The 24,209-nt window shown below is 32.1% G+C and overlaps 3 protein-coding genes and 2 pseudogenes across 3 annotated transcripts; 2 read left to right on the top strand and 3 right to left on the bottom strand.

Moving 5' to 3' along the window:
* The first annotated feature begins 351 nt into the window (after positions 1–351).
* Positions 352–1,502, top strand: LOC149510715 (receptor-like protein 45). Its single transcript, XM_089757068.1, has 2 exons — positions 352–870; positions 1,461–1,502. Exons 1-2 carry the CDS (start codon positions 352–354, stop codon positions 1,500–1,502), a joined length of 561 nt encoding a protein of 186 aa, XP_089613194.1.
* Positions 1,503–3,905: 2,403 nt separating this feature from the next.
* LOC111281229 (mitogen-activated protein kinase kinase kinase 20 pseudogene) lies at positions 3,906–5,122 on the top strand (annotated as a pseudogene).
* Positions 5,123–9,808: 4,686 nt separating this feature from the next.
* LOC149510714 (uncharacterized) lies at positions 9,809–11,804 on the bottom strand (annotated as a pseudogene).
* A 2,622-nt stretch (positions 11,805–14,426) lies between these two features.
* LOC149510713 (uncharacterized) lies at positions 14,427–15,118 on the bottom strand. Its single transcript, XM_089757145.1, has 2 exons — positions 14,956–15,118; positions 14,427–14,871 (listed from the first exon to the last, which is right to left on the bottom strand). The coding sequence occupies exons 1-2, from the start codon at positions 14,976–14,978 to the stop codon at positions 14,562–14,564; spliced, it is 333 nt and encodes a 110-aa protein (XP_089613271.1). The 5' UTR covers positions 14,979–15,118; the 3' UTR covers positions 14,427–14,561.
* A 1,818-nt stretch (positions 15,119–16,936) lies between these two features.
* Positions 16,937–23,796, bottom strand: LOC111280894 (uncharacterized). The gene is made up of 10 exons (XM_022868422.2): positions 23,251–23,796; positions 22,635–22,700; positions 22,313–22,493; positions 21,947–22,143; positions 21,588–21,638; positions 21,382–21,473; positions 19,356–19,474; positions 18,011–18,105; positions 17,691–17,795; positions 16,937–17,293 (listed from the first exon to the last, which is right to left on the bottom strand). Exons 1-10 carry the CDS (start codon positions 23,599–23,601, stop codon positions 17,156–17,158), a joined length of 1,395 nt encoding a protein of 464 aa, XP_022724157.2. The 5' UTR covers positions 23,602–23,796; the 3' UTR covers positions 16,937–17,155.
* Between the last annotated feature and the right edge of the window lie 413 nt (positions 23,797–24,209).

Below are 24,209 nucleotides of genomic sequence, written 5' to 3'. Positions count from 1 at the left end.
CATCATCTAACTTCAAAGTAGACCTGCCCACCAACACAGTCTAAACCATCAATCATCTTTTGAGTCCTCCCTCGATCAAAACCCTCTTCAGCTAGTGTACTCCCCCCAGGTGATGAGTTCTGAGCTCCCATAAACCTTATCTGCCCACCAACACAGTCTAAACTTGGGCAAAGATGACAGCAAAATTAAAGCCTTCTCTTCATCTTTTAACTCAATAATCTATTAGTCAATGACTTCGAAGCATAAATACCTTCAAGCTTATCCCACAAATTCTCGCCATATCAACAAGCAGAAGCAGAATTCAGACAAAAAATTAGGAACAATTCTTACCAGGGTAACATTCTTCGTTACATGTTTGGACTAGATTTGTCGTGCAACGAGTTGAGTGGTGAGATTCCAACACAAATTGGAGAGCTAAAGAATCTTCATGCGTTGAATCTGTCCAATAACAGGTTGTCCGGATCAACACCCGGGAGCCTTTTTGGCCTCAAACAAATAGAAAGCCTGGACCTATCAAGCAACAACTTGAGTGGCCAAATTCCTTGTCAATTGACCGAGCTAAATTTTCTATCCACATTCAATGTGTCCTACAACAACTTGTCCGGGGTGACTCCTGACAAAGGTCAGTTTGCAACATTCGATTGGAGCAGTTATGAAGGGAATCTGGTCTTTGTTGGGAAGAGTTGTAACAGCTTGGAAGTGCCCCCAACACCAGGGCTCTTTGAAGGGGAAAAGAATGGCACTGTAATTGATATGGCGGCATTTGGCTGGACTTTTGGTGCTTCATATGCTGTAGTACTATTGGTGTTTGCAGTAGTCCTGTGCATCAATCCTCACTGGCGTTTCCTTTGGTTCAAATTAGTTAATTGGGTAATTTATTTATGCTTTAAAATGTTTCATTGAATTATAACATTCTCTTGGGTGATCTTGCCCGGGGATTAAGAATTTCAAATTAGAGAGACCAAACTAAATAATAACTTTAATTTGAAATTTTTTATTTAATAAATAATATGTTATTATTTTATGGAAAATTATAAAAATTTTAAATAAAATATGTCATTCCATAATGTAACCATAAATAAGATACATAAAAAATTCAAATATTGAAATAAAATATGTATAACAATTTAAAATAAAAGAAACTCAAATGATTTTATTTAACATATATTATATATGACAATTTTTCACAAAAAGAAAATCATTAGACTAAAAAGTTTTAATAATTTTTCTCTCAATGTATATAACAAGATTAAGATTTTCTTTCAATAAATATTAGTAATTTTCTCAAATTTAAAATTAAAAAGAACTTATAATTTACTATTAATGACTTCAAAATTAAAAGACAAAGATGCAGTAGTCTTATCATAAAAAAAAAAAAAAAATTATAATTGCCCTTTGTACCGTTATTGTAATTGGCTCTCTAAGAAAACATAAATGCATCTTCTTTTCAATAATTATAGCGACTTGGCATTGGGTTCAAGCTTTTAAGGAACAAGACTTAGTACTAGGTTCAGGCTTTAGGGAATAAGATTTGTCTCTCTTTCTATTAATCTAACATTTTTTTATTTTTTTGTTAAAGTTTTTTGAATAGTTTTAAGTTTTTAATGTAGGTTATATTTAACAAATACATTTATTTTTTTTGAAAACTAAACTATAAATGTTAATACTTCTTACAAATTAATTAGAATTTGAGAACTGAATTTTTTTTGTCTTAAAAGTTTTTTTTAATTATAAGTACAAATTATAATTATAATTAAGTATTAAATAATTGAATAATCAAACAAATAAATTAATCAACAAATTAGAAAATAATTATATAAGTCTAACATAAAATTAAAATAAATCCACATATAATATAATTTGAAACTAAAATTTAAAGATTCTAAACATTTATAATCACAAAGAATAACTTTTTACTTTTTTCATAGAGCCATTTTTAATTTTTCAAAATGACCCTTATAAATTATATATATTATGTCAATATGTAGTAGAAGGCTTTAAAAGTCTTTGTGGCCCCCTCTGGTTTGAACGTGGAGCCGCCACTGTTGCCAAGCCTATATAACATTAAGAAATAAGAAGACTCTATCTGCTTCATATATATTTCATAAATTAATTATTTTGATGATTGTTTTATTAAATTAAAATATGGACTAAATTTTTATCAGCATTGAAGTTTTTATTAAAGTAAATTTTCATTAATTGTCAATTTTTATTTTTTTATCCTTGAATTCATTATTAAAATAAAAAATCCAAATAAATTTTAAATTTAATCATGTAAAAAACTAATTAGACCTATAAATTTTTCTACTACAAGATATATATAATCAATTACAATAAAATTGTAATACTATAAATAGGTTATAAGGACTCAAAAGAAAAAAAAATCACCGTATCTAAATGGCGTAGAGTGGCCATTGATAACTTCTTATGAATTTTTTGTTTTATTAATCTTAAAGATTTGATCTAAATAAAAATATATGTTATAGATTATCAGTTATGATGCAAGTTTGAATTTATTAAAAAAAGGTTTTTAAGCGAAATTTTTAAAATTTTCTTTTACTTATTGATGCTTTATTTTCTATTATCATCTCAATTTTTAGTATTAAATTGCTTTGTTTTTCATAATTTAAAAAGTTATAATCATCTATACTTTGAGGGCTGCAAATGTTATTTACCCTTAATCAATATATATTAACTTCATAATTCTTTTATATTAAAAATTATATATATTTGTATAATTTTCAATATTATTATTATTATTATTATTATTATTATTATTATTATTATTATAAACACAAGTCTAACAATATGTAAAAAAATTAAATTCATTAATTGTTTGTTTAAAGAATATTCTTTGTAAAGTATAAATAATAATCTTAATGTCACATATAGGTGGACAAAGCGAAAGAAGAATCTTTCAATTATTATAACAATAAAAGTATAATGATCAATAAGTAACTTTTAATATATAAGCAACAAAATTATAGACAGTTTCAACTTAGAAAATAATGGATCCAGGATGCTATTTTCCTTTAATCAATGTATATTAACTTTACAATTTTTTTTTTCAAATTATATATGAAAACTTAACACACCATTCTATACCAAAATAAAAATATAAATTCATTAATTATTTTGTGTCTTAAAATAATAATCTTATGTGTAAAGTATAAATACTTAAGTAATTTGATAGTAAATAAGTGTAAAAACATACATAGTGATACTACTTATGAGTTATCCACTATAAATTAAAAAATGTTAATTTTGTCACAAGCAAATATTATTAAGGCAACAAAAAGTTGTAATTTCTTTTTTACTATTAAAATTTAAAAAAATTCTAATTTTATAATAATAAATGTAATAGTAATCTTAAATAATAATACCATTTTGAAAATCTAATTTATATTTTATATATTGTTAGTGTATAGACCTTATATACTGACAATAAATAAAATTATGTCACTTAATTAATGAGCAAATATCAATTTTTAAAATAAAAATATAAAAATTATTATTTTTTAAAAAATTTATTCCTTAATGAGATATTATTTTCAGATTCACCTCATTAATAAAATAATATTATTTGATTTGCTGATAATTTATAAATTCATACACTAACAACACATCAAATATAAACCTAAATTAAACCATTTAATAACACAATTGTGTAAGCGTATATTATTTATTATTTTATTTAAACTAACAAAAATAATATAATTTGGTAACAAATATTTATAAGTATTAACACAAAATAATTAAAATGTTGTATTTAGATACTAATAAGTGTAATGGTAATTATTACAATAATAAAACCCAAACTAAAAAAAAAAAAAAAAAAAAAAAAAACGCCTCTCCTATATATAAAAGGACTTTGAGCCACTGTAGCTCTGTTTTCTCCTCTTGCGTTCCTTTCTTTCTCCCGAAGAAACAAGTCAAAGAAAAATTTTTTAAAAAGCTTCGATTTCTTCCAAAACCCAACTGAGGAAACAAACCTTGGATTCTTTAGTTTAAAGTTGGAGAGTTAGAGTCTCCAATGCAGTGGATTCGAGGGCAAACGATTGGATGTGGAAGTTTTAGTACTGTCAATTTGGTAGTACCTAATAAAAAAGGCTTTTCACAATGTCCTCCTCCAATGGCGGTCAAGTCTTGTGAAAATATCAACTCTGATTCTCTCAAGAACGAGAAGGAAGTGCTTGATCAACTTGGTTTTTGCCCGCAAATCATCCGTTGTTTTGGTGACGAGTATACCGTTGAGAACGATGAGAAGTTGTATAATTTGTTCTTGGAGTATGCTAATAAAGGAAGCTTGGCTGATCAGGTTAAGAAAAGCGGTGGAAACTTGGTAGAATCCGATGTTAGACGATATGCAAGATCCATACTTGAAGGGCTACGCTTTCTTCATGCCAAAGGGTTTGCTCATTGTGATATTAAACTTCAAAATATTCTTTTGTTTGGCAATGGGGATGTCAAGATAGCTGATTTTGGATTGGCGAAGAGAAACGGGAAAGAAGGAGGAGAACGATGGAGGTTGAAAATCAGGGGAACTCCTCTCAATATAGCACCAGAGTCAGTGAACGAAAACGAGTATGATTCACCGGTGGATATCTGGGCACTTGGATGTGCTGTCGTTGAGATGTTTACAGGGAAATCAGCCTGGAATTTCAAACCAGGAACAAACGTGGCGGCTTTACTGATTAAAATTGGTGTTCGTGATGAATTGCCTGCAATTCCTGCAGAGTTATCTGAGCAAGGAAAAGATTTTCTTCGGAAGTGCTTTGTTAAGGATCCAAAGAACAGATGGACTGCTGAGATGCTCCTGGATCATCCATTTATGGCTGGCGATGATGAGACGATTGCAATGAATCGATGTGAAGAAGAAGCGTCAACATCTCCAAAATGTTCTTTCGAAGAATTTTCAGTATCACCAAGACTTCCTTTCGAATTTCCGTACTGGGTTTCAACTCAATCAACAGCTTCTTCTCAATCGAATTTTCAACAGAATTCAAGCCTTGTTTGGTCGTCTCCAAGTTACGTTTCATCACCATTGGATCGGATTCGTCAATTGGCTTGTGACCAGGCGCCCAATTGGTCAGTTTGCGGGAGCTGGATCACGTTGAGGTAGAAGAAGAGAAAAGTACTTTTATTGCCTTCTTTCCATTGTAATGATTTTTTCCGTTGTAAATGCATAGGAAAATTTAGATAGACCGATTTTTCGCCGATGAAGAGCTCTGGTTGGGCTACTCAATTGGCCAGGATTGTACATGCCATTCTTTATTTAAATTTTGCTTCAAATAAAAATTTACCAATTCCTTTTCCAAAAAATATTGAAACTTTGCATTTGCAGAAAATTAAACCTAAGTTGTTAAGACTTAATCGGGCTGCTTCAGTTCAAGTTCCAATTTCAATAATATTTTACCTAATCGTCACTCTTTTACAATTCAGAGGCGGATTTACAAAGGAGCAATGGGGGCACTGAATTCTCCACTCAAATGATTTGAATTCACAGTTGTAACATAATAATCTTCTTACTTGGGAAATCGAAGAACATTTAGTCATGGAGTCTTGATGGTGACAGAATGTGGGTGATTGGATAATATGGCTGCTCGGCGAAGAAACCAACAATAAAGGAAATTTTGAATGCTTCTCACCGTGTATGCACTTACAGATGAAAAAAGTTCAAATACATGAAGTTTAATATTATAATAAACCTTATTATATATGTTTTTCATATAGATATCTTCCTCCAATAAATTATAACGAACATGGATTATAATCTGTTAATTTACACTTAATTATTCTCTACATTGTGATTAAAAAACACTAATAACTATTTCTCAATAAAAAATATACCAATAAGGTCTTGTTGCATGATTAATTTTTATTTTTAAAAAAAATATTTAAATAAATAAATACACACATAAAGATTTATATATATATATATGCATATATATATATATATATATACTAATAGTTTTATAAATTTTATAAAGTTTTATTGAATAATCTACTTCATTAGAATAAAAATTAAAAATAAAAAAGTAAGTGAATTTTAAAAAAATAAAATAAGAATCATATTGAAGAAATATAAACTAACCTCGTTTTCAACTATGGGAATGCCATGAAACATGCAAAAGGAAATGAAAAATGAAATCCGAGTGGAACAAAACCTCCGCTCTCTTTCATATATACATATACACATATATATATTAAGAAGATCAAAAGTTACTGATTATAATTTATGAAATATAAAAAAAAAATTAATAATATTTTATGATTTTTCTTCCTCTTATCATTTTAATTAGATTAGCTGATAAGCAAACTATGAAAGTTCTTCTATTGAAGTTGATTGATTTTTTTTTCTTTTCACAGATTGATTTTAAAATCATTAATTAATGAAATATAAAAAGATAGAAATTAATATAATATAGTTTTGTCTCTTTTTGTATTTTTATCATTTTATTTGAATTCAATGGTTATTAGAATATAAAAAGATTCAAATTAATATTATAATTATCTTATGGACTTTATTCTTTTCATTTTAATTAAATTCAGTGATCAAAAAATATGCAAAGTTTAAAAGTTTGATTTATATATTATTTTTAAATATTTATTTTCAAACCATTAGTAGTAACTTTCATATTTTACTTTTTTATTAATATTAATTTATTTAACAGTTAATACTTGTGAATACTAAAATTTGTATATATTTTCTTTTTAAATGATTAATTGATAAATTAGTATCTGTATTTATTTTGTAAAAACTTAATTTTTTTTCATAAACCTGAAATTTCATTCATCCAAGCTAACAGTGATCTGTTACAGTGAGCAACAATTTATTACTTTACAAATAGTCAAAGAATAAATTCTAGTATCACCCTATTCTAACATAATAGTATTAAGGCTCCATGCATCACAAAGGTCTTTATTAATAATGTCCATAGCAATCCTATTAAGCCAATGAAGTCTAGTTCTAGTAGCATCTTTGATTCGATCCATCACTTGCACTGAGGTCTCTTCCATTTGCTTAAACAGTCGATTATTCCTTTCCCTCCATATCATATATATGTACACATTCCATGCTAATCGTACTACAATAGAAATCAATGCTCTCCCTTTCAGCCTCTTTTCTACCCATCTTAACTCTGTAACCCAAGTCCCTACTCCCCTGCTGATTCTACATTGCTGAAGAACCTTCTGCCAAACTTCTTTTTCTAAGTCACATCCAAAGAAAACATGATCCCTAGACTCCTCTACACACTTGCACAAACAGCATGTTCCTTCAACCTCTATTACCCAAGTTCTTAGCCTATCTGCAGTAGGGAGTCTGTTAAGTATGGCCATCCAAGCTATCAATGAGTGTTTTGGAATATGGTATTTGAACCATAGAAGTTTGTGCCACTCTACCTTCTCTTGTTTTGGCCTAATTTCCTCCCACACGAGTACTGCCGAATAAGAATTCCTTTGATTTGGCCAAATCTCAACTCCATTCTCCTATTTGACAAACTTTTGCGCCATTTGTCTAAGTTGAAGAATTTTCCTCCAATTCCAGCTACTGTTCAGCTTCGCTAAAACCTGCCATATACTTCTCCCCTTAAGCACATATTCTTCTAGCTATGCTATCCATAATGAACTAGCTTTGGTGATGATTGACCCAGATATTCTTTAAAATGCAAGCCCGATTCTAGGATGTCAAATCTTTGATTCCTAGCCCTCCTTTAGACTTTGGGAAGCATATGGCTTTCCAGCTGACTCTAGCACCCCTAGTCGAACCTTCTTTTCCTTTCCAAAAAAATTCTGAACATAACAGTCTTCTTGATCACATGCTTAGGAAGAATGAAATGCCTACACCAGTAAGTTTTCGTACTAAACAAAACTGATTGAATAAGTTGTAGTCTGCCAGCATAAGATAAATGCCTAGCCATCCAGCTCTTGATCTTTGCAATAATCTTCTCAAGTAGTGGCCTGCAATCCATTTCAGTAAGTCTTCTGGTTACAAGCGGTACCCTCAAATATCTAACTGGAAGCAAGCCAATCTTGAATCCAGTAGCCTGTTGCATTATGAGGATCTCTTCTCTGCTTATTCTAGTATGATAGAACTCACTCTTGGCACAGTTAGGCTGAAGACCTGATATGGAATAGAAAGCCTCCAATATTCCCTTAATCCTAAGAACAGAATCCAAATTACCCTTTGCAAAGATTAAGAGATCATCTGCAAAGCATAAGTTTGTCGATTTGATCTTCCTGCACTTTGGATGATAGTTGAAGACTCCATGTACAGCTGCTACATCAAGGAGCCTTGAGAGCACATTAATTGCCAAATCAAACAGATAAGGCGATAGGGGATCTCCTTGCCTTACTCCTCGAGTTCCTTGGAAATATCCAACCAGTCCACCATAAAATGATAAAGAGTACCGTGGCATAGTTATACACCCTTTGATCCATCCTATGAATTGTGGTGGAAGTCCAATGGCGCGCAAAACTGCGTGAATAAATCTCCTATCCAGTGAATCAAAAGCTTTTTGAAGATCTATCTTGATAACACATCTTGGGGACAAGCTAGTTCTGCTATATCCTCTAACCATTTCTTGAGCCATTAAAACATTATCTGTAATGCTTCTCCCTTTTATAAAAGCACTTTGGCTATGGCTGATTATCCCAGGTAGATGTCTTTTTAGCCTACTTGCCAAAATCATGGTAATGCATTTGTATATTGTTAAACAACATGACATAGGCCTATACTCCTTAATGCTACTGGGATTCGGACATTTAGGCACCAATGCAATAATCATTGAATTGAACGCAGGTAATTGGCTACCAGTGTTGAAAAAATGTATGACAGCCCTATATACATCCTCTCCCACTATGGTCCATGTTTGTTTAAAATCCATCCGGCCTTGGAGCTTTCTCACTATTGAGTCAAAACATAGTATCTTTGATCTCTTATATGGATACTGGTTTTACCAGTGTAGGCTGTAGTTCATCAGATAATGATACTTGCAATAATTCTGTTAAAAAACCTTCTGAGCGGCCTGTAACTCCTCGATCAGCTATTCCAAGTAACTTCTGAAAGAACGAGACAGCTTCATATGCAATCTGGTCAAACGTATCTAGTCTCTTCCCTTCAACATCCATTAGTACTCTGATTGTGCTCTTTTTACGCTTAGCTTCCACCATCTTATGAAAGAACTTAGTGTTTTGGTCCCCTTCCTGAATCCATTGTATTCTAGATTTCTATCCATAAAAGCTCTCCTCAGCTTCCTGTAGTGCTTTATGCTCTGAGTAGATTGCTCTTTAATGCTTAACCAGATCTGTTGTTGGTGCTTATGTCAGAATCGTAGCCTGGGCTATTTCCAATTCCTTCCTTTTGTCTTGCACTCTTCCAGACAGGTTCCCGTAGCACGATAGGTTAAACTTCTTCAACTCCACCTTCAACCGTTTTAACTTTTTGTGCAATATAAGCATTGGGTTACCATATTCTGGGTCTTGCCATGAGTTTTCAACAATTTTAATGAACTATGGGTTCTTGGTCCAGTAATTGAAGAATTTAAATGGTTTAGGGGGAGAATGGGCTATCATGTTTAGCTTTATGATGGCAGCACAATGATCGGAAACTTCAGAAACCAAATACTCCACGTGTGACTGATCATTCGTTGAAAGCCATGCACCATTGATAAGGACTCCGTACAACTTTCGTGCTAAAGGATCTTCCAACTGGTGGTTCGACCAAGTGAACAAAGGTCCAGTAAAGATATGATCAAACAGCTCCTCTTGCTGTAAACAATTATGGAATTCTTTCATTTCTGAACTAGCGACTTGAGTGCCATTGTAGTCCGAGCTTTCCTTAGGGTGCACAATAATATTGAAATCTCTAGCTAGTAGCCAAGGATTGTCCTGAATAATACTATGACGTTGAGTCAGATGTAACCACAATTTCCTTCTTTGGATGCCATCGTTACTCCCATATGTGGCTAAAAAATAAAATTTCCTGGTATAACAGATAATGCTGCAAGTGATGCTTTGATCAGTGAGTTCATGTAAGTCAATTAACACATGATTTCTCCAAAGACATATTACACCATTAAGAGCTTGTGAGTAGTTATGTAATATTCCCTATCCACCGAAATGCATGTCCACAATAGTCTGTATCTTGTGCTGCTTTGTTCTTTTCTCTGTCAAACATACAACATCTATGTGTAATCATCTATTTATTCCATCTACTACATCTTTTTGCTCATGAGGATCATTTAATCCTTTAGCATTCCATACGAGTGTATTCATGTTGAAAAGCTGCAAGGTTGACCTCCTAAGGCAGTAGATCCTACGTTAACTCTCTTTCCTTTATCAATATGCCCTTTCTTCTTATTTTTCAAAGCCATCATTAAGTCTGCTACACCTGCAGCAGCAGCTCTCTGCTTCTTTGGTCAGACTAGAATCAACTCATCCACTGTGTCCTTACCTCATCGACTAACATCTTAGGGTCTTGAACAGAAACAAGTATGGCTAATCTATTTATTGAGCCCGCTCGAGTAGTAGAAGAAGGCTGTGCTAGTTTAATCTTTTTACCGCCAGTATCAGTTGATTTCAACTCCGTCTTATCAGTCTTCCTTTGTTCCAGCATAGAATTACTGCTCATATCGTTAGGCTTTTCTTCTGTCTTCCTAAGCACCCAAACCTTTGCCACAGTTTTAGCAACCTTCTGTGGGCAGGCTTTTTCAGAGTGCCTAAATATGCAACAATTTGAACATCTCTGTGGCATCCATGGTATATCCACTGAAACAGATGAAAAAGATCCAGCCTTTAACACCACATCAATAAACCTTGGAATTTCTAGGCTTGCCTTCAGCTCAATACAGATTTTGGCATAAGCAAGCCTCTGTTGCTTCGCTGTTATAGAATCCATACACAACGAATTGCCTAAAGCATTTGCAATATAGCTCAATCCCTTCTTGGAGTATAACTCCAAAAGAACGTTTCCCAAGTGTACCCAGGCAGGTAACTTCTCCATATTGAACTCTAATGTTTTCATACCCTGCTCCCATTTGTGGACAATCAATGGATTGTTCTAAATGTGCCATAGTCCATGCTCCAGGACCCGATCCCTAGCCTCTCCAATTGGGAATTGAATCACTAACAAGTTCATACCTGCTGGCTTTATCTTAATTGGGCCTTCTTTTCCCCATAGAATGTTGACCATCCTCTGAAAGAGGCTATAATTTCGTATCTTCCCAATAAATTGAGCAACCAGTAAATTGAATAACCCTTCTTCAAATACTTCATCTAGAGGCTTAATGGTTATTCGCCCTTCTACTTTTTCCGGTGGGAAAAACTCCAAAACCTGATCTGTTGAAGCAGAGAAAAGCTGCCTCCAGTTCATATCTTCCTGCTTTTTAGCCTCTACTTTACTCTCCTTCTGATCTTGGTTGTCCATGGCGTCCCTGACTCTCACCAACATTAGATTCTTATCCTTTAATCCAGATCCCTCTTGTTTCTAATTCATTGAAGATGAAGAATTTGTGATCTTCCTCGACGAGCTCATTTCAAGTTCCGAAACTCAATCAATCCATAATAATGCAGCACTATAGACAATCGATGATAATGCAGAAAGAATGATGAAAAACTGAATGATATGATGCGAATTTACAAGAAATTTGACAAAAATTGAAAGAAAAGCAAAAAAATTCTTAGCTCAAGAAAATTGCTAATGTAAGCCGAGAGAATGTCCTAGCATGCGCCTTTCGTTTCTTTCCCCTCTAAGGCTTTAACACCCAAAAAAAAAAAATCACAATAATTAAATAAAAACTTAATTTTATAAAATTAGAATAATTAAATAAAATCAGAAAAACTTAATTTTATATAACTCTTCATTTTCTATTTTTATTAACATTAATTAAATAAAAAAATCAATACTTGCAAACAATAATTGAAATTAATATGATAATTTTTCAAATTCTTAATATACTACACATATACGTGCAAACCTTTTTTTTCTTAGCCAAATAATTTATTAATCAACTAAAGGCTCTCAAAACTAGCAACAAGCTTTGGCAAAAAAATTAAAAAAAAAAAAAAAAAAAAACTCCAAAGCAAGCATTTGAACGTTTAACTTAATTTAATTAATTTATTATAATTATTTATAAAAAAATAATATTTAATAAATTTAAGATTCGAATTTTAATACATATATTTTTTTTTATTTTATCCCAAGATTTGATCTTCTTTATAAAAAAATAAAAAATAAAAAAAGCATCTACAAATTAAGACAGAAAAATATATACCGAAGCCAAATACTTCCAAAGAATGTCAGATTAACAAATCAAGCCCCAAAAAATAACAAACCAATAAAATTAATTTTTTGGCTACAAAACGATACATTTTGTCCCAAAATCTTAAAGTCCCAAAGGTCACGTCATGAGTTTATGGTCACGAGAGTTTCAGTTTCGTTCTTAAAGACTTTTTTAGTTTAGAATGTTTCAATTAAGAAAACCAACCTGATAGCCATTGTATAGCCGGCTATAATAAAATTGAGAAAGAACAGTAGAGTTGATTGATGTTAATTTACTGTATATTTATTAGAGTTTATATTTATTAGACTAATGGTATATAAATTTTATACACAATCATTAAATGATAAATTATCATGAAATCGTCACAAATCTATCACACAAGTTACCACATTATTAATAAATAAATTTGAAAGTTAAAAAGTCTTTAAAAATAAATTGAAGTGAACTTTTGTTATTTATTTTAGGATTTTTAATTTTTTTTTTAAAATTTGTTCATTAATAATGTCAAAACCTGTGATTTAATGATAACTTATAAAGTTTATACACTATCAATGTATCAAATATAAATATTTAATAATAATAGGTAACAAGTAACAATAAGACTTAATTAAGTTTTGAGACTTAAACTTTGAGAAAATATACAAATTATTACCTAAATAAATAAAATGTATAATTTACATCATAAACATTCAAATAATATATTATTTTAATTCAAATATTAATATTGTTAACTTAATTCATCTATATGGTATCTAAATAGTATAATTTTGTTATGTAAATATTTTTTGTTAAATAAAAATATTAAATATTTTGTAAAAATCTTCGTGTGCGTGTTATGTGATAAAATATAATTGATTGATTTTAGACATTTTTTACGAATTGAATAAAAATATGTATTATAATTTATATTGAAAATAAATGTTAATAGTATGAGTAGAAAAAACATAATTTGATAATATGTATTCTAATTTATATTGAAAATAAATGTTAATAGTATGTGTAATAAAAACATAATTTGATAATATTTATCAAGCATCGTATATATAAACTTATATAATTAGTAAGATTAAAGTTTTGGTTAATATGATATATAATTTGAAAGTTTAAGTTACAAATTATATATTATTTGAAAGTTTAAAATGTAAATTGTACATTTTATTTTTTTATGTACTAATTTATATATTTTTTAAAAAGTTCAAATACAAAAACTGAAATTAACTCTAATAACAACTAGATTTTATTATGATGGAAATAGATAAAGAGTCGAGGACTTTTCTTAACGATTGAAAATAGCTTTCCCAATTAGAAACAAGAGAGTGGTGAATAATGATCAATGGCAATAAATAATTAGCTTTTCCGAACAACATTATAAGGTCTAAAGAGGTTCTTCCTTGACTTGATGACCCCGTAGAGTTGAAATCGAAACATGTTCTATGATTGTTGCATGATATTTCGTTCATTAATTTGTTGGATCTAGAGGTTGTAATTGGATGGGTTTGGATTAGACTATTTTGGCTCAAGTAATTTCAGATTTAAAAAAATTAAGATAATTCGAATTTAGATTATTTTAAATTTGATATTTGGGTGTTCAAATTCGAATTATTTTAATATTTAAAATTAATTTAATTTCAAGTAAAAAATTCGAATAATTTAAATTTAAATTATTTTAAATTTAATATTTGGATATTCAAATTCGAATTATTTTAAAATTTCAAAATTAAATCAATTTAATTTCAAGTCATTTATTAAATTTGAATCATTTTATATTCAAATTAATTCGGATTTGGGATAAGTTAATTAGGGTCTTTGAGCTTGAATCAACTTCGTTAGCACTAATTGAATTCCAATATTCTGATAAGTACATTTCATTCGGTGTGTGTGCATCCAAAGCTTTCCTCACAAACAACAGCAGGATATATGAAAAATACTTAAAAATGACCAAACCAGAGACGATGTAATATTCTAGAGATGCCTCGTGTGAATTCAAAAACTGGCTTTCACCATGCTTCATCGTACAGAACTTCATTAATTGACCTTAATCACTGTTTCACATAATTCAACTTTCAACGTAGCATTTAAATTTGAAGTGTTACATGCACCAATGGATGAGTGCAGTGAATGAAAGCAAAGTTAAATGTTTGTTAGAATGAATCGATCTTTCCACAACTATAAGGACTTGACTCCCTAAACAATTAGGGTGAAAAGAATTACTTCGATCCCTCGTGCCCCTGAAGTTCTTGACCCAGCTTAACAAATAAAGGGAACACCAAATATTTTTCACTTCTTTTTTTTAGGTGCTGGCTGGTTCTGCTCATCATCGTCGTCATCGTCATCATCTTCATCATCCTCTCCATCATCTTCATCATCCTCTCCATCATCATCATCATCACTTCCTTCGTCTCCATGAGCTTCAACATCATCATCAGAATCATCCTCATCATTGTCACTCCCTTCTTCTGACTCAGCATCATCATCCTCATCATCAGTTTGATCACTATTGTCATCGTCGTCGTCATCCTCACTTTCACCAGCATCTTTGTTCTCAGAAACAGGGTCTTGAATTTTAATAAGGTCAGCCAAAGGAAATCTGCAATGCGGTTGGTATATCCACTATCATAATTGTGATAATCAATGAAAAGTCAAACTAAGAAACAACTAAATTCATCCCTACCTCTGATCTACAGAAATGGTCATCTCATTGGGCTTAGTAGATCCAATCTGGAAAAGAATTTTATAAGAAAATATGTAAACATAGTTGGAGAACCATATAAAGAAGCATATGGTAACAACAGCATATTTCCAAACCAATTGCTGAAATTCCTTTCAAAAAATGAAAGAGCAAAACACAAGAAAATGCATAATGGAGATTAGCAAGGAGGAAATGAACAGGGACAATCCACCTCAAAAAAATGAGTAAGCAATCTTGAAAATGATGTACAAAGCTCAAAAGCAAGTAATTGATGGACAAAGATGGAAGATATACAATCGCGATGTTTTATATTTACAAAATGTGACAGTATCCGGAGCACTAACCATATCTCACCATTCAGCTGGAAGTTAAAAACCTACCTTGACAAACTACACAATAAATCATACGAGAATGAAGCCAAAACATAATCACCAAACCTAAAATTTTAAAATCATTATCTTTTTTCCACTTTCAACAACCAAACCCCAATATACTCTTTCTCTTACAACATGATTACATGATATAATAACAGTAGGAACAAAAAATGAAAATGGTAGTTTAAAATTTTAACAAAAACCATATATAGATTTCACACAAACCAAAAAATGTGTTTCGTATTTGATTTGTGAACATGAATTGTGAGATGACAATTTTGCATTTCACACATGTTTAACACAAAATAAATGCGACATGAATATATGAATTGATAGGTATACATTGAAATGCAAATTTCAAAGGGTTTGACAGTTCCCCCTTGCATATGCTTGAGTGGTTGAAAGAAGATTTAAAAGTTTTAACATCAATGATAGATCCCTAACTGTTTTTAACATCAATGATAGATCCCTAACTGTCTGCTTAAGCTGATTGTTTAGGAAGAAAGAAAAATGTTGGCCAACCAATTTAATTGGCGCTATAAGCTCAATTCACAAAATTGCTCGCAAGTCAAAACCTAAAACCAGAAAAAAGAACCTTTGAACTTAAGATTTGAATGATATGAAACACTATTATCTTTCCTCTTCCTTGAATTATTATATATAATGAGATGCAGAACATCAGTCTCAATCCATCAAAACTATCCAAAAGAGAATCCAGTGCATTGGTTATGAAATTGACCACATATAAGCTATGAAAGCATCAAAAGATAGAAGCATTTTTAATCGAAACCTCAACCATGCTCATTTGACAAACCATAAAAAGAAAATGCACCAAAAATTACAAGACCAAAGACTGGAATCTATCTTGCCAACCAAAAACTACCCAGACATCTAAAACATGAGTATCATTAAAATACGAAAAAGAAAACACAAAAAAAAAAAAAAGGTGAGAAATGCACCGGAAATAGAAGCTAAAGAAGTGACAGTTAATAAAGGGCTGAGAAAGAAAAAAGAGTCCGGGGGGGGGGGGGGTACCAAAGACAAAAACAGAATGAAAAAGTGTTTCAGAATTAATTGGAAAATCAACGAGAATGTTAGTGGTTGAGTGAACAAGGGACTGGGGTTTTGACATGTTTGTCGTCATCTTCGTATTCACTCTCCGCCACTCCCACGTCATCTTCCATTTGTCATCTTTTTTTTTGACTTGACAATTCTAGTCTAATTCCCAGTTAATAATTATGTGTACAAAGGTGCCCATGCTATGGTATCAAAATATATTCATAAAAAGATTATTTCAGGAGTTCGAAACCCCCATCAATCATCACTCGGATATTTGATTTATTTAATTTATTTGAGTGATGCATGATCTTTTGTTCCTTAAAAAGAATTATAAATTTTTTTAATAAAAAAATAGAATTTCATCAAAAGATAAAAAAGAAACTGGTCAAAAATATCATGCAATCTTAACCTAATTTTTTAAAAAAATGGGTCAAAACTACCATTCTTTTCCAAAAAAAAAAAAAAAAGTCACAATGCTCTCCAACTGTGGAAGGTGATTCTTGCTTCCCACCTAGAAAAAGGCTTTAAGGTGAAGAAAATGATAGTAGTATGAGATTTCATATTCCAACAGCAAACGTTTAGTAGTACGAGAAATCCTGGGTCTCCATCACTATTAGCGGATACATTGGCAATCACCTGACTCCAGACAGGCTTACATGTTCAGGTATTTTTGTATTCATAAAATGGTCAGCCAAGAGAGGAGAGGAGCCAGGCAGGTTATATAAGGTCAAAATGGTCTTATCCAGTGATCATAGTAAACAAGCTTTAAAACCCTTCTCCAATTCTAGTGCATTTAAGTTCTTCCCAATGAATACAATCTTGTTTACTCTGGGTTCATCTGTACCCCATAATCGATCCGGTGAGCCTTGGAACATGTCATGAACTCCCTGTTCAATTCCAAATATAGTCACAATTCAAGACTCTCAGAAAAAACAACATATAAATAAATAACTGAATATCCCTTCATTGCACACGCACACACAACAGTCTAATGTTTGCTTATGCAGGTTCATCTCAAATATGTCCCACGAGAAATTGTATCAGCCACAATCATTTTCCACGAAGACTAACTTAGCAATGGTTAAGACAGCCAAAAAAGTGATGAAGGTACTAAAAACAAGAGAATCGAAAGTGATAAAGACACTACGAAACAATGCAATTAGCTTAATACAGAATTTGGATGATACAAAGATATAATACAATAAGAGATTCTCAATTGACAGGTCAGTACAGCAGATGACAACAAGAAAACAGCCAAACAAATGAAAAAGCCTTTTTGGTTACCTGAAAGACGAATCTCTCATCCATACCCTGAACAGAAAGAAGACCTTTCATCCGATAAATGTCCTCGCTACATTCCAACAGCAATGTACCTAGCCATATGTTAGCCTGCAAGAAAATAGTGGAAGTAAATGATGAAAGCTTTTAACACTTAATAGCCAAACAAAAGCTTTCCACAATAATGAAAACAAAATTCCAAAGCATCTATGAAGACAGGAAAATCCCATTACTAATTAGAAAGGCCAGTTCATATGTACATAATTTTCATAAGGATCATAAAAATCAATCTACTGATAAAGGATAGAGTATGCTTTATAACCAACCTTCTCAAGATCCAAGCTCCCTTCACAAACTATGCTGACAGAGGAAACCCCTGGGTCATGAGTATGATCAAGGGAATGATCATCATGATGATGTTCTGCATGTGAAAGTTCAATGTTAGCTTCACCATAAGTAGTAGAAGAGTAAAGCTTTTAACAAGTTCTGCATATAAAAGTTCAGCCTGTTGACAAGAGATTTGTAAAACTAGCAAGCATGCATAAACACTTCCAAATCCCCTTCCCAATGAAAAACCAAAAACAACAGAGCCCAAATATAGGGTAAGTGGGGAAAGAAAAATGAAAGAGGCCATTTAACACTAACCTAGCAGTAACTAATGACAAACTGTGGATAGGGATGGCATTAAGGAGGGAAGAGATCCACAGCATAAGGAGTATAGGTTGTTATCAGGTAATTTGTGTAGATAGGATAGCTACAATATTTGATTTTTTGCAAGCTCCAGTTCCCTGAGATAAAACTTGTTGCCAATATCAATAACCAATAGCATCAAGGAGGGCTTCAGGCTCTGAATCATTATAGAAATAAGCATCACATATTTCTAATAAGCTAATCTCAGTTCTTCTTGATCTTCTAAAACCTGCCCATTTTTCCTCAAACCACAAACTTCATATTAAGATCTTAGCCTAAAGCATTAATATGTCATTGCTCAAGTGCCAAATCCACATCAAACCAAATTTTCACATATTTCAGGTTCACAGATTTGAAAAAGTGAATCTGCATATCTGCACTTAAGATGACAATTTGGCCACCCTCTATGAACACCATCACATGAAAAAGCAACAAATTAGGTGGTAACCAAAGTAGCAACTAGCCTGGGAATTCTCTATAGCAGATAAACTTTTGGCATATTATCTCTTTCAGCAAGTTGACAACGAAGCATAACTTTAAACTTGTTCTTGCTTCCTAGCATCTTCCACCAAATATTTCAGTTTCTTTGTCCAACAACAACCCATTTAATCATTAAGTAAACTAGGCCATGGATGATTCAAAATTTATTATGAAACATCATTAGAAATTATTCAATATTCGCTACCTGATTTATTAGAGTGTGATTAAAGCACAAAGTAAGGCTTCTATCCATATGCAAAACAGAAATTACAATTTGACATCACTTAGACGAGAAATGATGAAAACAACAAAGAATACTGCAGATATAGGAAGAAAGCAAACCAAATAACTATTCGAAACATAAATAAACCAAATACCACGCTTCAAGGATAATATAAAAAAGTGAAAATTATTGCTAATAAGGGCAAATATGAAATATATGAAGAAACCATTTAAAACAGATGCAAAATGACTATTTGGTATCATAACAACTAAAGTTACCATGTTTATGGTCATGTTCATCATGATGATGATGGTGATGATCGTGGTCATGATCATGATCATGGCTATGGTGAGCATGATCTTCCTTTCCACCTTCATCATTGACAGAACTCTCAATCCTGGCAATATTTAAGCAAGAAAGTTAGTCAACAACAAAAATTCAGGGGGTGATGAAAAGCCAAGAATTATAAGTAAATCAATGACCATCAATAATAATAAGTCCTCATAATGCCAATGTCACAGATGAAAGTAAATCTAGCCTACAATAAAGCATAAGCATGAACAACCCAACAAATCCAGAGAAGACTCAGTCAGAATTTTCTGATATTGTTGAAAAATAACAAGTAAACTCAAAAGTTGTTCGATCGGTGAGCGTATAAACTGCATAGAGACAACAAGAGGTATTTAATCTAATCACAAGACAAATGTTACATGGCACGTCTATAAAGTGATAGCCTGAACCAAAAATAAGCACCGTAAACCCACGTATCGAAAAGCTTTGATATGGGTAATCATTCCCTATTCTGCATGCACAATACAATCCATCACTCTTATCTGAATAATGTGAGGCACTACCAATAAAGAGTTCCAAAAATATGACTCAACAACAAAAGATAACTCTATCAGCAATTGCAAATAACTTGATGGCATTGTCGAAGTTCAAAAGCTGATCAGCCAATTCAAAGAGAAACTTAGACACTATAATATGAAACCTGAAACCCTGGGCAACTTAATCCATTCTAACTTCCTTATTCAACTGAGATGCCTTTACACCTATTGTCCTCAACCCCCATTCCTATCCCTCCCTTTTTAAGAGGGAAGACATGGGGCTTCAAAAGTGTAATCCTACTCATTATACAATTTCTTTCTTGTCCCTCTTGAGAGAACCAAGGCAACTGATCTGCACAAATCTATCTTGCCAGAAACAAACAATCGCAAAGATTCCACTACAAGACATTCAATGTTCATCCATTAAAAACACAGCCAACAAGACACTGCAATGCCAAACAAAAGAAAGCAACATATGCCATTTCTTAAAAGAGTTCAGCACCTGAGCAGCAATAATTCCTCTACTAATCAGAATATTAAGGAGATGGACAACTAGACATTAAAATCACTATATTACACCAAAGCAGACATCTAAATAAAAGATATGGTCAGCACATCACCCTCCAACCATCCTACTTGTACATTCTTGAGAGGCCCACCCAAATAATCAGTTCCTAGAAGCTGTCTAACATCCTTAACTCTCTCAGCAAAATAAGTCACATATATCAATACAATGATAAATGACATGAAAGTTTTTGCGGGAATCTTCCTTAGTTCCAGAGCATAAAAACCTCAACATAAGAGTCAACAAAAACTCCATTCTGAGCCAAATTTTTCAATATAAAAGAGCTAAAGCAGAACTTTAAGGTCACTTTTCATACGAGCACAAGTGAAACAAAAATGGAATAAAAAGAATGATACTAAAATAATATGAAATATAATATTATCCAATGTTGCCAGGAAACAGGCGGTCAACGACAGATTGAACATTCCTCGACTGGAAAACACAAATTTAAGACATAGGGTTCACATATAATAAATCATACAGAGGATGTTTGTCAAACTATTTTCCCATAAGGTAAAATGAGAAATAAAAAGTAAAGCATTAAAGAAACATTTCGAAGCTCAACCTTCCCCTCCTCTCTTCTCCCCTTCCCCTTTTTAAAATAAAAGGGAAAGAAAGGAACAGATAAAAAGACAATTAATGAGATTAACGAAAACATTGATTTTACCATCCATGAGGTAGTGTATCACTAAAATGGTGTGCAACAGGAAGAATTCAATGAAATAGTATTCCAATATGGAAAAGAAGCTCAGATGGCAATTCTAAGACCAAATCAAAGTGTAGGAACAATTGTTGCTCAACAGCAAAAGAAGACGATGTTGATAAAATGGCAAAAACAGCAATATCAGTATTAATTGCTATAAAGATTTCCTTCACCAACAATGGAGCTACTAAATAAGAGCAGAAAACAACCTCTCCAAATCAAACCCCCCAATTCCAAGAACATAATCCAAGTCAACTTTTCCAAACTCTGTGCGCTTGAGATGAGCCATTCGATTGATGTTCTGCAAGCAGACAATGTCATCTTCAGTCAGAACTACTCAAAATAAACAAGTAGTAATTACAGGTATGCTAATTTGCAATAAAATTATTTAATAATAGAAAAGCAGAATACACACCCTTATCCGTTTAACCAAGGAAGCAATTTCCGGTTCACCAACAAGATCAGTCTAGCAAAAGTGCAAATAATCATATCAGCTAGCCATTAGAGAAACAAATTCAATATGATAACTAACATATATCCTACGAGAGTCTATGAATAACATCTGGTTGAGGTAGCTTTTAAGAACCATAGAATCAGAAAAATGAAGGAAGCTGTTGAAATGAGCTAGTAAAGTTCAACATATGGTTTCAAGGAAATCACAAATGTGGCGGCCACAATATCAGGTAATGATATGAGTCAAAATTCAAGAGAATGAACAAGTTCAAACTTTTTAGAATACAATGCTTCGATTTGATTTTGACTAATCACAAGCACCTTGTTTACAATTATGCGGTCAGCATAAGCAATTTGCTCTACCGCCTCATTGACCACACCCTTGGGTTTGACCTCATCCAGATGAAAACCAGCATGTTTGGCATCAACTAAAGTAACAACACCATCCAACTTGACATCATTGAAAACCTGATCCTCGGAATAAAATGTCTGAATGATTGGTGCTGGATTTGCCAATCCTGATAATGTGAATATGGAATGTAAAAGAAGCAAATATAATAACCTCTCATAGTCAAACTAAGGGAAAAAGTCAGATATAAACCAAATGCAACAAGAAATAAACAAATAGAAATATAGAATAATTATTCTCTTTTATAATTTTTCATAGGTCTATGAGAAAATTCCTACCTGTAGTCTCTATTACAATGTGGTCAAATTTCCCTTTCTTCTTATTGACTAGCTCTCCAATCATCCTCACAAGATCACCCCTTACAGTACAGCAGAGACAGCCATTGTTAAGCATGATTATGTCCTCAGTCCCAGCAGCTTTAGCAGCAACGAGAGAGCCATCGATGTCTATCTCGCCATACTGACATGTTCAATTGAAAATTTCAAATTACTCATGTTGTATCTCACCCACTCTAACGATTTTCAGAAAGACTAACTATTCTGAGCCAATTACTGCCATCACAGCAAGCAAAGTATTTTAAAGTGGAATCAATCTCCGTACCTCATTCTCTATCACTGCTATGCGCTTCCCGTGATCTGCAGTCAAGATGTGATTGAGTAATGTTGTCTGTTCAACAACACATGAAAACAGATCAATGCAACCAGCCAACTGATTCAATTTTCAATAACTTGAAAAGAGAAAAGCTGAATTCCTATCAAAAGAAGAACTAAAAATTTTTATTGCCAAATTTAAAAATGCTAACACGAGACAAATAGGTGCACACCATTTCAACAGTCAGCATTGTTGAATAAGATTTTAACATATTTTTAGTCAACAAGAAAAAAAAAAAAAAAAAAAGGCCAATTTTCATATGTTAATTTAGCACCCATACAAGAATAACTAAGAATTCCTAAATTGAACAGACATAATATTATGAACATCTATAAGCCATAAATGACAAACTTGGCAATTATTCCTATATATTTTCCACCAAAGGCAACATTTTTTTCCTGCATTTTACAACTATTACTACTAATTCAAAGACCAAAAGCCAATATATTCATCACAACAACGAACCAAACTAAAAGCCCAGAAAAATAACAGAATCGGGGTAAACCCAGTAATGAAGATATTGAACTTTAAAGACCATTTAGGCCTTTGGCAAAGGAATCAGTACCTTGCCGGAGCCCAGAAAGCCGGTAATTATGGTAGCGGGAATGCGATTATCAGGCGGAATTTTTGAAGAAACATCGGAATCTTCGGTCTGAGGAGTCGTAGTAGCGACGGCAGATACTGAGAACCGGCGAAAGCGGTTAGTTTTGGAGAAATTGGAGGTGGAGATAATCGTGCAAATCGTTTTGGAAGAAAGGGATAGGGTACTGATGGTGGTGGGTTTGAAGAGGAGAGGGAGAACCGTAGTTCTGATCACGGAGAGAGGCGGGGTTTGGGGTTGGTGGCGGTGGCGGTGACAACGTGATGTGAAGTTGATGAAAGTTGTGGCTAAGTCCGTTGATATGAGAGTTGCCATTTCTTTGTTTGTTGGTTGGTTCTTCCTGCGGGGGAATTTGACAAGGGAAGGAAGAAAGAAAGAAAAAGAAAGAGGTGTTTATCTGTGGATGTGGACTGTGGTGGTTTCTGTTTCGGGGTTTAAGTTCGAGATATTTCCGAGGAATTTGGGGCTTGGGATTTTTAAATTTTGTGTGGGGGGGGACTTCTATAGTTTGGTTTGCAAATAATAATCATTAAATTTATATAATTAAATAGTCAAATTTTAAAATAGGAAAAGATAAAATTTGTTTATCAAATAACGAGAATGTACAATAAATTTTTATAAAATTTTATATATAATTTATATAATATTCACTTTATGTAATAGTTTTTTATTTTTTATTTGATTGCATATTTATGAAATTATTTAAAAATAAAAAATAATAATAATAATAATTTTTCATTTTTAAAAAAATTTTAATGTAATTAGTATTTTTTAAAATAGTTAAAAAATATTATAAAAATAATTCTAAAAAATTAAAAGTACTAACTTAAAAATTATTTCAAAAAAATTTTAATTAAAATAATTTATATTTTAAATAAAAATAAAAAGTTATTAACATAATCAAATAAGAGAAATAATAAAAT

Source organism: Durio zibethinus, chromosome 28, assembly GCF_047325235.1.
Source record: "Durio zibethinus cultivar Kanyao isolate XHJ-2024 chromosome 28, ASM4732523v1, whole genome shotgun sequence".
NCBI lineage: Eukaryota > Viridiplantae > Streptophyta > Magnoliopsida > Malvales > Malvaceae > Durio > Durio zibethinus.
Note: the sequence above shows the minus strand (reverse complement) of the source record. Positions and strands in the feature narration are given on the sequence as shown.

Excerpts from the sequence above, each read along its gene's own strand:
- LOC149510715 (XM_089757068.1), top strand. The coding sequence starts at position 352 with ATGTTTGGACTAGATTTGTCGTGCAACGAGTTGAGTGGTGAGATTCCA. Across the intron at positions 871-1,460 it reads GGTTCAAATTAGTTAATTGG|CGACTTGGCATTGGGTTCAA; the intron begins GTAATTTATTTA and ends CAATAATTATAG.
- LOC149510713 (XM_089757145.1), bottom strand. The coding sequence starts at position 14,978 with ATGACCATTTCTGTAGATCAGAG. Across the intron at positions 14,872-14,955 it reads ACCATTTCTGTAGATCAGAG|ATTTCCTTTGGCTGACCTTA; the intron begins GTAGGGATGAAT and ends ACCGCATTGCAG.
- LOC111280894 (XM_022868422.2), bottom strand. The coding sequence starts at position 23,601 with ATGGCAACTCTCATATCAACGGACTTAGCCACAACTTTCATCAACTTC. Across the intron at positions 19,475-21,381 it reads GGGGGGTTTGATTTGGAGAG|GATTGAGAGTTCTGTCAATG; the intron begins GTTGTTTTCTGC and ends AAATATTGCCAG. Across the intron at positions 18,106-19,355 it reads TGAACATGACCATAAACATG|AACATCATCATGATGATCAT; the intron begins GTAACTTTAGTT and ends TTTCACATGCAG.